Source organism: Erinaceus europaeus, chromosome 18, assembly GCF_950295315.1.
Source record: "Erinaceus europaeus chromosome 18, mEriEur2.1, whole genome shotgun sequence".
Lineage (NCBI taxonomy): Eukaryota > Metazoa > Chordata > Mammalia > Eulipotyphla > Erinaceidae > Erinaceus > Erinaceus europaeus.
The window spans coordinates 23012072-23024555 of NC_080179.1; the positions used below are offsets into that span (position 1 = coordinate 23012072).

Below are 12484 nucleotides of genomic sequence, written 5' to 3' on the forward strand. Positions count from 1 at the left end.
AAAATAAGAAGATTGCACTAAATAGTTTTCAAGATGCTTTTCCACTCGAAAGTTCTCTGATTCAGTGGACCACTGGCATTTATGGTTACTACATGCTCATCTGCTGCAGTGCTGTAATTGCTTTTCAGGATTTTTTTTTTTTTAACAAATTACTTTGCTAACGATTCTTGGTCTTCCTATTCATTTAAAAAGTTTTTGATTTTTCACTATATACACATTTAGAAAACAGACCCTGTGGATTACATCTCTACTTTAGTTTTAACAAAATTGAAATAATGGTTGAAGACTGATTATATTCTGTTTAGATTATCTAGTAAAACTGCTGATTCTCATGCTGTTTCCTTATGAATCCCCCTAAATCTCATAAAAGCTGCAAAGTATGTTCATAATAATAGTCTGGTGGTATCACTCCATATTGGTTATTTTGAGAAAATACTGTAGTTTCCAATGGAGGAAAACTCTGGTGGTAGAGACCATATGGAATTATACCCCTATTATTTTACAACTTTGAAAATCAATATTAAATCACTAATAAAAATAATGGTAGAATTTAAAAAATAATAATAATAGTCTGGTGGTGAGGCTTTGTTTGCTCTTTCCTTTTCCTCATTCTTTCCTTTTTGTTCAAGTAGGTTGAACAGGAGCCTAGGAAAACAACATAATAATAGCTACTGAAAAAAGGGCAAAATGGCAACTGTCAGGATTTGCTTTTTTGACTTAGGTTTTAGTTGATTGACATCTCTAGTCTAGTCTGCTATGTTAGGCAGCCTAGATGCCCTACTTTCCCTTACTCAGCAATCTGTTGCTTACATACATTTCCTTAAGGAGCTTTGAAGACTGACATGTACCTTTCATGTGTAGCAATTATTGGTGTTAACTGAAGCCAGAGTGGAAGATGAGTCTGCTGCTTGTGGTGCTTTTTCAAAATATTTTATTCTACATGCATACTATAATGCACTGTAAGAACATCCCATTGTTGGAAAGGGTGAGTTTGGGAGTTTGGAGGTTCTGCAGCCTTTGGAGTTACAGCTGACAGTTTCTCTTGAATTCATAACCTCTTGAGTTACCTTCATGGTAGTCGAATGGTGTATGACTTATGTCACAGCATCCGCAAACACCGTTTACATTCACCTTGTGAAGATTTGTGTGTGTATTCGCCTTGATTTAGGTAAGAAGAGTTCCGGGGTCAAGTGGTCACCTTCATAAAACTGAAGACGGTGACTGGGAGTGGAGTGACGACGAGATGGATGAAAAAAGTGAAGAAGGGAAAGCAGCCTTTTCTCAAGAAAAGGTAAACAACATCGATAGTTAGCAAGTCTCTTTCAGTTTTATTTTTGTGGTATTCCTGTATTGTGTGCATTAATGGGTATGTAATTGTTTTACAGTCACGAAGAGTAAAAGAAGAAAATCCAGAGGTGAGTGACTGATTTGTTTTATTTGCTAACCTACTTCTCACCTTATGACATCTGGATCTGATTGATTCCTTTGGAGAAAAAGCTTTACTCTTTCGTTCTTACAGAGGAGAGGGAACAATTGTTGTGTGGACTTTGCAGTCTCTACTGCTCTTCAAGTTACTTTTGTGATGTATAAATTTGGTGGCAAGTTACTCTCAGCTTCCTCTTCCATCAAATGGGATGAATCCATACTTACAGTGTTGCTGCTGAGGACTGATCAAATCGTGTACATAAAACACTCACTAGAGTTCTTGACACACAGTAGGCACTTAGTTAACCTTCACTCTTCACATTGCTGTTGTTTGGAAAACATCATGAACACATAAGCAAGTTTTCTCTTAGGTTTTTAATTTAAAATAAAGCAAGTCATTGCATTAGTTAAGAACTCTAGTTAAATCTCTTAGTCTTGATTTTTAAATCTCCTGGGTAACTTTGTAGGCAAGAAACACTGTTAATCAGCCTCCCCTTGAGAATTGGTCATCTTTTGATTTGCTTTACTTCCTCCATCTGGTTAATTATCCTAATGCATATTGACAAATGATGACAGTAGTTCAAAGGAATTGCTAATTCTAGAGGAAATTTGAACATATTTAACTAACTTCAGACATTTTACAGACCTAGTAATTAATGTGTATCTTGATACATTCTCATTAAGAAAACACACGACTTTGAGTTTCAAAAGATATCTATCCCCACTTTAAAAAAAAAAGTTGACATTTCCTTTTGATAAAATGGAGTAAATTTTATCAGCTTTACATCGTCACAGTCAGCTGGCCATTAAAAAAAATAAATAAAAAAGAGTACCAAAGCTACTACCTTTCCACCCTCTGTTCTCCCCTTTCTCCTTTTTTCACCCTTCATGCCACACTAATGGGTTTGCCCTTGGATTTTCAGTCTTCTGACCTCCCAGTCTGCCTACATCCTCAGACTCTATTTCCTCCTGCATTTATTATCTCAATTAATCTTTCCATTTCATACATAAAATATAAACTTTGATCAAAGTTGACACCCCTGTCTGTTAGGAGTGATGGTGATGAACTCTACAGGTGGACACTCTGCCTACATAGGTGCCATGTTGGTTTTAAGAGTGATCTTACCAAGTTTCATGATCTCTGTCCTGGTTCTTGCCCTCTTTTCACTTTTCTCTAGCATAGCATATATAGATAGCATCAGTGATTTTCATCTGTGTCAAACAGTACCTCAAAAGTGTCCATTCTAAGTAGAAATAGAACAGAATGGCACGATTAAAGTATTATTATTGACTTAAAAAGTGTGTTATTGGTTCACTATAGGCCATCTTCATTGAATGATCTTCACTGATTCCTATCTTACTACTATAGACTCTGCTACATACAGATCTTTCTTCATGAACAAGTTGCAGTAGTTGCTGCATCCTTATTGAAATTTCTTGAGCTGGTTTGCCATTTGGATAATCACAAGATAATTTTGCAAAGGAATTTTCTGCATAGAGAGGAAAGAATGATTTATGGCATGCTGTCAGTTGATCACCAAGCATTACTATCAACCTTCTTGAATGGGATTTGAAAGTCTTTGGTCGTTAACTGTTATCTATTGACACATTTGATTTCCTGGTGCCATATGTCTGCTCCATATGTTGTGAGGTTGTCTCAGTATGAACACTGTCACCAGAATTGAGAAATAATCAGCCTCACCTGCTACTCTACAGCTCCTTGGACAAGTTTGTCTTACTTTGTTTTCACAAGACTGCCAATTTAGTATCCTGATCAGTTCTTAAAGCTGCTATAGGAGAGGTGCTCACTAGGTAGGGTGCCTGCCCTACCATGTGTGCAGCCTATTTCTATCTTTCCCTAGTGGGTAGGGCTCTGGACACATTGGTGAGGTTGTCTGCCAAGAAAAGTCAGGATAGAATCATGGTAGAATCTGCAACTTGGTGGCTGAAAGACAGTAGGATATAAATAAAGCAGGACAAAATGTTTAATAAGCAGGAACCCAAAGGTAGGATTCGAGCAGATGAAACTAGAGGTCTTTAGGTGGGAAGAAGCTAGGAAGTCTATTTTAGGTATGCTCCAAGGGGCCCATGACTTTAGTAATTGTTGGTTGAGCCTGATAGCTAACATACAGGTGGGCTAAACATATTATTTGTGAAGATGGTGTGAAAATTGAGAATAGGTCTAGAATATGGTGGATTAGGCCAGAGTGTAGCTCCCAAATATGAGAAAAGTATATAGACACTATTAACTACCCCACTGATGTGGCCTAGGGCCCATATCTACTTACATTTAGCATAGGAGCCTGTCTAGGGGTTTATAAGTGAGTTGGTTATGGAAGGCCTTACTGAGAAGGCATATGTAAAAAGGATATGACACTCTTAAATAGAAAAAAAAAACTTGAAAGAGCAGCTTTATCTTGCTGCTACCTTTCCTCATTACTGTCATTTAATCCTGCAGGAGTTACTAGTTTGCCTCTAGACTTAATTCTCATTCATATGTAAATATGTACATAAAGAATTTAAGCATTTTATTTTAAAAACATGGAGACTATAAATTAATTTCTTTCAGTTTTTCTTACGGCTTTGAAATCTTACCACAGTAATTACTATAGGTCTACTACTTTATATTTAATTGGTGCTAAGTATTTACTTTGGCTTATTTAACCATTTCTTTCATGGTGAGCATTTCAGTTGTTGTCATAAACTGCATTCCTTTAACATTTTCTAGTATGTTTTTTGAGGGACATATATGCCCGTGAAGATACGTAGACGTGTGGTTGCTTTGTTTGAAGCACCTGTTTATTTTGGACTTATATCGATGTTAACTAAAACTGCACCATTTTAAATATTATTGTACTTACGTTTGTCAGTTACACTTCAATAAAGCTGAAAAAAGGCTACATTGGTAAGTGTACATATATGTATGCCTTTACCTTTAAACATCTTCGAGAGAGAAAAGTGCTTATATGTGCCAAACACTGGAACACTGGAATGCCAGAGTGCTTACATTTTAATAAGGTTCTCAACACAGGCTGGCTGTCATTTAAATTGCAGTCATTAACTTGTCTATAAGTAGCTAGACTTGGGTAGTATTTTATTCATGTGAAGACTCCCTTTGATCCATAGATACTCCATACCCACACACTAAAATATACTAAACAAGTGCATGAATTCCATATGTCAGAAATTAGGGGGAGGGGAAGGTCAGAAAGCATTACAATTCAGGGCGAGGTTCCAGAAAAAACACTCTCAGGTTTTCTCACGTTTGGACACAAGAAGATGCTACAATAAAATAGGAGCATTTTAGGGATACATTTAGAGAAGAAAGAGACAATTAAGCTTAATTTGTGAGGAGGCTTTTGATTTCCTGGGAAGTAAAAGGCAGAATGTCTAGGTATTGCAATCTTAGTAGCAGAAAACTGAGGTCAGTGTAGATGTTTGTCAGTGGACCTTTGAATACGCGTGCCTGGCACTATACCATATTTACAGATTCTCCTAAATATGCCAGTATTTCCAGTATGAAGTAATTATGAAGTTTCTGAATTACACCACTTACTTTGAGATGTATAGCCACACTGTTGAATACATAACCTTAGAGTATTCATTACTATCCATGAGAAATTGATAATTAAATAAGTAATTAATGTTTATTTATCCTACTTGGTGCAGGCTAAACGTTCATAATAGTAATAACAGTTAACTGAAGAAATATGTATATTTCTTCATTTCACGTATGTACATAATATTTTTATTTACTACAAGGTAATGAACCCAGATCATCAGACTTGCATATTACCCATGAGTGGCCTCTTTTTGACTATTTCCCTTTTCCCCCTTATTGGTGGGGGATTAACGGTTTTCAGTCGACAGTAAAATACAGTGGTTGATGCACGTGTAACACTTCTCAGTTTTCCGCATAACACTCTAACCCCCCACCTAAGTCCTCCTCCTCCATCATGTTCAAGGACCTGAACCCTCTCTGCACCATCCCAGTGTTTATTTATTTATTTATTTATTGAGAGATGAGGAAGATGAGAAGAGAGGAGACAATGCAGATTGTTCCACCATAAATGTGGCTTCTCTTCTGCCTTCCTAGCCTTGAGCCCTCCTGCTGGCTTCCGGAATCTAGGCAGATGATGTGCTCAAAAGTTCTGAAAACATTTGTTTTGAATATCAGAAACCTAAGACTACCTTCAGGGATCATTTCTATAGTTCTTTAAATATGAGAAATCTCAGGAAGGAGGCAAATTAATAGCATTTCATAAATCCTTAGAAAAGTTTTCCCTATTTAGTCACTCCATTGGATAGAAAATTTTATTGATTGAAGCTTCATGGATCCTATACAATGTGTCCTGTAGAATTTTATAAGTCTGGAAGAGATTCTTTTTAAAAAAAAATATTTTTATGGGGGTCGGGCGGTAGCACAGTGGGTTAAGCGCATGTGGCACAAAGCGCAGGGACCGGCGTAAGGATCCCGGTTCGAGCCCCCGGCTCCCCACCTGCAGGGGAGTCGCTTCACAGGTGGTGAAGCAGGTCTGCAGGTGTCTATCTTTCTCTCCTCTTCTCTGTCTTCCCCTCCTCTCTCCATTTCTCTCTGTCCTATCCAACAACGAATTGCGTCAACAAGGGCAATAATAATAACCACAACGAAGCTACAACAAGGGCAACAAAAGGGGGAAAAAATGGCCTCCAGGAGCGGTGGATTCATGGTGCAGGCACCGAGCCCAGCAATAACCCTGGAGGAGGAAAAAAAAATTTTTTTTCTATTTATTTATTTATTTTCCCTTTTGTTGCCCTTGTTTTTTATTGTTGTTGTAGTTGATGTCATCGTCGTTATTAGATAGGACAGACAGAAATGGAAGAAGAGGGGAGACACAGAAGGGGAGAGAAGGACAGACACCTGCAGACCTGCTTCACCGCCTGTGAAGCGACTCCCCTGCAGTGGGGAGCCGGGGCTCGAACTGGATCCTTATGCCGGTCCTTGCGCTTTGCGCCTTGTGCTCTTAACCTACTGCGCTACTACTGCCCGACTCCCGAGATTCTTTATTTCTTTCATTTTAATTTTTATTTGTTTGATAGAGATAGCCAGAAGTTGAGGGGAAGAGGGAGATAGTGAGGGAGAGAGACAGAGACACCTGCAGTGCTACTTTACTTGGGAAGCTTTCCTTCTACAAGTGTGAGCTGGGGCCTTAGCCCTGGGTCTTTGTGCACAGTAAAGTGTACTCAACTAGGTGCACCACCACCTGGCCCCTGCAAGAGGTTCTTTGTGAAAATATTCCTGTTCCTCAGTTCAGACTCCTGTTCTCAGGAGAAAATGCTTTTAGTGTCAATTTATTCTAAGTTAGTTTTACTAGAGGTTAGACAAAATGTGAATGCTAAACTTATTGCTTATGTGACATATTGGTGTTGTCTTATAATTGCTACGTTGTACTTCAGCCTTTAGAAGTTAGTACTGATAACGCTATGTTTTCTTTTTTCTTTTCTTTTTTTCTTTCTCTTCTTTTTTTGCCTCCAGGGTTATTGCTGGGGTTCGGTGCCTGCACCACAAATCCACTGCTCCTGGAGGCCATTTTTTTCATTTTTTTCTCTTTTGTTGCCCTTGTTGTTTTATTATTGTTGTTGTTGCATAGGACAGAGAGAAATTGAGAGGAGAAGGGGAGAGGAAGATAGTCACCTGCAGACCTGTTTCACTGCTTGTGAGGCAACACCCCTGCAGGCGGGAAGCTGGGAGCTCGAACTGGGATCCTTACACTGTCCTTGGCGCTTTGCGCCATGTGTGCTTAACCTGCTGTGCTGCTGCCCAGCCCCCTAAATTTTTCTTTTTACAGTTAACTGCTTCAAAGGGGGGGGGGAAGAGTTTCATCAGATAGATTTACACTATATTGTTGATGAGTCACAGATGCTTAAATGCGCTAATTTTCTTATAAATTTTTACATTGAAATGTGTAAACCCTTCCTCAAAGCATGCCTTAAACTCATAGACTTGGTCCATAATCTTGAGATTTAGAAGCTTAAAGGTAGTTGTCAAGGAAGATATTTTGCACAAGCTTGTGCATCTCTGCACATTTTTCTGAGAAGCCATTCATATGGCTTGTGCACTGAAAACACAGGAGGCTAGTGTCTTTCACTAGGTGCAGGATGACACCTCCACATAGAAACTGCATTTGTGTTTGCTGCTCCTGGCCTTGTGAAATAACTATTCTGGCGATCACTCAGGAGCAAGGCAATAAGGCAAGAGATGGGGACTCCCCAGGGGAAAAGAGAATTTGTCACCTCTAATAAAAGTCGTTAAGGTTTCTAATGATAGACTATGCTTTATGTGCTGACGTGGCATTTGGTTGTATAGCAAACCTTAATTAAGACTGAGTATTCAGCCTGAAAGAGTCTTTGCAAGAGATCGGTTAATGTAGGCCCAGCTCCTTTCGCTGGTTAATGAATTAGAGGTAGTTTGCTCTTCTAATAGTCAGTTTCTCCTAACCTTTTATGTGGATATTAAATATATAAATAAATATATATATATATATATATCTCAACATTAAAAGCATTTTATAGTGATCAACCAGAGACCTATCACCTACATCCTGCTGTTATTGAACTTGGCTTTATCCATGCATACTCATTTGCTTATCAATCAATTCATCTTTATTTTTGATGCATTTAAAAGTAGACTGCATATATGAGCACATCCTCCCTTCATAACTCTTCATAACTAATATTTCTAACAGGTTTTTTGGTGTTTTGTTTTTTTTTTTGCCACTGGTGGCTTTTTTTTTTTCTTTGCTAGAAGATAAAGGGCAGAGATAAAAGAGGGAGACAGAGAAAGGGAATGGAGGAACACCTGCAGGGGTGAAGTAGGGGGAAAGCTTCACAAGTGGTGAAGTAGTGCTGCATGTGTCTCTCTGTCTCTCTCCCACTCAGTCTCCCCTTTCCCCTTAATTTCTGGCCGTCCCTGTCAAAGAAAAATCAATTAATTTATTAACAAAGTGAAGCTCATGAGGCTTCCCCACTGTAAGTGAGGACTGGAGAGCTTGAGCCATGGTTCTTCTACATGGTATCATCTTTACCAGGTACACCACCACCAGTGGTGAACACAGTTATTTTTCTGTATTTTTATTTTTTAAATTTATAAAATAGAAATTTTAACAAGACCATAGGGTAAGAGGGGCACAATTCTCACCACCAGAACTCCATATCTCATCCCTTCCCTTGAAAACTTTCCTATTCTTTTTAAAAAAATTTTTTTTTATATTTATTTTATTTGTTTATTCCCTTTGTTGTCCTTGTTGTTGTATTGTTGTAGTTATTATTGTTGTTGTCATTGTTGGATAGGACAGAGAGAAATGGAGAGAGGAGGGGAAGACAGAGAGGAGGAGAGAAAGATAGACACCTGCAGACCTGCTTCACCGCCTGTGAAGCGACTCCCCTGCAGGTGGGGAGCCTGGGTTCGAACCGGGATCCTTATGCCGGTCCTTGTGCTTTGCACCACCTGTGCTTAACCCGCTGTGCTACAGCCTGACTCCCAACTTTCCTATTCTTTATCCCTCTGGGAGTATGGACCACACAGTTATTTTTGTGGAAGCACAATAAATAAGAATGTTACATTCTTGGGGGGTGGGCGGTAGCACATCAGGTTGAGCACATCCTGATTCGAGCCCCCCCAGCTTCCCGCTTCCAGGGTGGGGGTGGTGGTCGCTTCACAAGTGGTGAAGCAGGTCTGTAGGTGTCTGTCTTTCTTTCCTCTCACCATTTCTCTCTGTCCTATCCAACAACAAAGACATCGATAGCAACAACAACAATTATAACAACAGCGATGATAAACAAGGCCAACAAAAGGGAAAAAATAGCCTCCATGAGCAGTGGATTCGCAGTGCAGGCATTGAGCCCCAGAATAACACTAGAGGCAAAAAAAAAAAAAAAAAAAAGATAAGAATTTTATACTCTTATCCCTCAGAAAATTCTTCCACATAAAATTTCTGATGACATAGCTTATTTTAGAATTAATGGGGAGTTTAGAAATGGGTACTCCTTTTCGTTGCTGTTTCTCTTTTGTGGTTTTTTCCCCCCCTTTTTGTCTTTCAAGTTTTGTTTCAGGGCAGAGTTCACAAAAATGGGCCTTAAGTCAGAAATATTTAGAGTATTACACAGAATTACACAGGCTTCCAACTTTGAGAGAGAAATATAACCTGTTACTCTTACTTTCTGAAGGGAAGAAATATACGTTAATGTATTTCTGAAATTCAGTGAATTAAATTACTCAAAGGGTCAGGCTTTACTAACCCTAGCATCTTTTCCTGAGCAGGCCCTTAAATTTAGATAAGCTTTATGACAAGAAAAGATCATCTAGGGAAACTTTTTGTTGGTAGATTTAAAGTATCAAATACATTTGCACTTTAGTTGGGTGGTTTGCTCAAGATAAGGAAGGATGACGGAGCCTTCTTGTTAAAGATAAAGTTCTCTCCCTTTTCCATGAAATTTTCAGATCTAAAGTGTCTTCTCTGACACGTATCTCTTGTGATTTCAAAGCAGGCAGGCAGACACTACCCTGTAGAAAATATTGTTGTGACATTATTTCAGTCAAACAAAATGTTTGTCTCTGATAACTGGGACATATATGGAAACACAAAGTGCTGTAATGGTGGTTCTCTTACCAGATCGCGGTGAATGCCAGCAGCATACCTGAGCAAATCCAGTCTCTCTCAGTGCAAGATTCTCAGGTATGTTTTTCTATGTCAGTCATTTACATTGAGATGCTCTGTAGACCAATTTTAGAAAACCCAGTATTTTAGAAAAATAGACAATTTCAGGGTAGTGTTTCCAAATGAGGGGCTTGTAAACTCTCTTTTTTAATAGATAGGGAGTGAAAAGAGTACACTTACTACTGACTGTGATTTTCAGGACTCCAACCTTTAAATGATAGGCTCAAGAACAAGAATTGATTACCAAACTGCTTCTGAAATTGCTAGGACTATGTGAAATAAGAAAAGGAAAGAAAATGACTCACTATTCTGTTAGAGTCCAGCCACAAAACATTGTAGCTAATTGCTACTTTTTCTTTTTTTCTTTGTTCCTGGTTGGATTTCTGTCACCTGTTTTCATAATTATTTTATCATTGAATTTTATGGGTCAGTTTTGCCTTTTTTTGCAACTTGTCTTATAACTGTGACAAGCACTTAGAAAATTACAGGACAGAAAGCACGTGTGAAGAGTCCTTTTGGGTGAAGATTAACAATGCTGTTGAATGCTGGTGGCTATACTATCAGGAATCACCAACCGCTAACTCACAATTTGCTTTCAAGTTCTTCATATTCCATTTAAATTCATTTCTGTCCTACCTTGTCTGTGTTTTATGAACTAGCCATATACTGAAGAGGTGGTTAGATTCATGGCTACAGCTACAGGAGATTTGTTTGAGGTCAGGTTTTATCTCTTGGTATTAATAATAAGCCTTTGTTTTATAGCTAGAGACAAAGACTTGCAGAGACTGACTCACTCAAAGGTACACAACTGTTTGGTTGCAGGACCGGGATGCAGTTTGGGTTTTGGGCTGTATCTGGCCACCCAGGGGGAAATATTTTGATATAACTATAGGAACTGGATGGTTAACAAAAGGTAGATTAAGAAAGCAAATGCAGCACAAGGCAAAGAGAACTAAAGGGAGTAGATTAAGATAACCAGTACTGTATAACAAGGCATAGTTTATGACTCTACTCCATTAGTGCTTTATTCTCTCTTTATTCTCATTTTGTTTTCTGGAGAAGCTAAGCTTTATGCATGCACTCCTTTACTATTCTGGGTTATCTTCTCATTCAGTTAAAGAAATTACAGGGAAGGGTGGGTGGTGGTGCACCAGGCTAAGCGCAAGGATTCTGGTTGGAGCCCCTGGCTCCCCACCTGCAGGGGGGTTGCTGCACAAGCAGTGAAGCAGGTCTGCAAGTTTATCTTTCACTCACCTTCTTTATCTTCCCCTCCCCTTTCAATTTCTCTCTGTTCTACCCCCCCCCCCCGTAAAAAAAGTAAAAGAAAGAAAAAAAACCACAGGACCAGCGCTTCCCAGAGTACCATAGTACCTTCCACATGGTTCCAGAGCTCAAACCTGGACTGAGTGCATGGTAGGGCATATGCCCTACTCAGTGAGCTGTCTTTCCATCCCATTCCAGCAGATTTTTTTGGTAGATATTGTTCTTACTTTGTACAGGAGAAAATAGGTTCAGATTATGACTTTCCTATGAATGCATAGCTGGTCAGTTGCAGAGCCAAGGCTTGACCTCAATTAACAATCTCTCTCTCTCTCTCCCCCCCCCCTCTCTCTCTCTCTCTCTCCCTCTCTCCCTCCCTCTCTCCTTCTCTCCCTCTGTCCAGTACAAAAAGGTCTAAACCTATACAGGCATTCATAGGAAGAGAGAGGGTCTATTTAGTAGAAACCTATGGCAATCTATGCAAAACATTAGGCCCTGGGTGAAAAGACTGAAAAGACACTGAGTAGCCATACCTACTAGTTCTACCCGCTCCTGCATTCTGAAGTTCCAGGTAACTAATCTTTGTGCATTACTAAGGCCGGGTAGGTGCAGTTCATGCCTCCAGTTGCTTTGGACTCATTACAGCATATTCTGATTATTCATTGTGCTCATCCTACAGAAACATTTGTACCCAAAAGTATGATGAGAAAATGAGACCAAACAAAACCTGCATGTGTAAAGACCTACTTTGAAATGTCCAGAAATGGGTGTATGAATCAAGGGAAGCTTTGAACACTCTTTCCTCTTGTTTTTGAAGGGCCTACCAAATGCCAATGAAGACTACAGAGAAGCTTCTTGTGCTGTGAACCTCGTTTTAAGATTAAGGTAAAGTACTACTGTTTATTTTGTATCACCTTTTTTGAATCCTCCAATATTTCTGTCCCCTTCATTAACTTTTCATAATATTAGCATAAAATAAAATTGCTAGCTTATTTGATTTCCCTAAACCAGCCACTCTATTTTGTAGCCCCAAGACTAATTGTTCTCTTCCAATTGCTTACTAAAGAAGAACAGCACCACATGAGTGTGTTTGCAGGCTCATT

General features: G+C 39.0%; 1 protein-coding gene across 1 annotated transcript in view; it reads left to right on the top strand.

Annotated features, from left to right (window-relative positions):
- STK39 (serine/threonine kinase 39) overlaps nucleotides 1-12484 on the top strand; it is a 355446-nt gene that overhangs the window by 222257 nt on the left and 120705 nt on the right. Inside the window, exons 11-14 of the mRNA XM_060177764.1 lie at nucleotides 1169-1291; nucleotides 1386-1415; nucleotides 10077-10139; nucleotides 12199-12266. Coding sequence (XP_060033747.1) covers nucleotides 1169-1291; nucleotides 1386-1415; nucleotides 10077-10139; nucleotides 12199-12266 — 284 coding nt within the window. The remainder of the gene's footprint in view (nucleotides 1-1168; nucleotides 1292-1385; nucleotides 1416-10076; nucleotides 10140-12198; nucleotides 12267-12484) is intronic.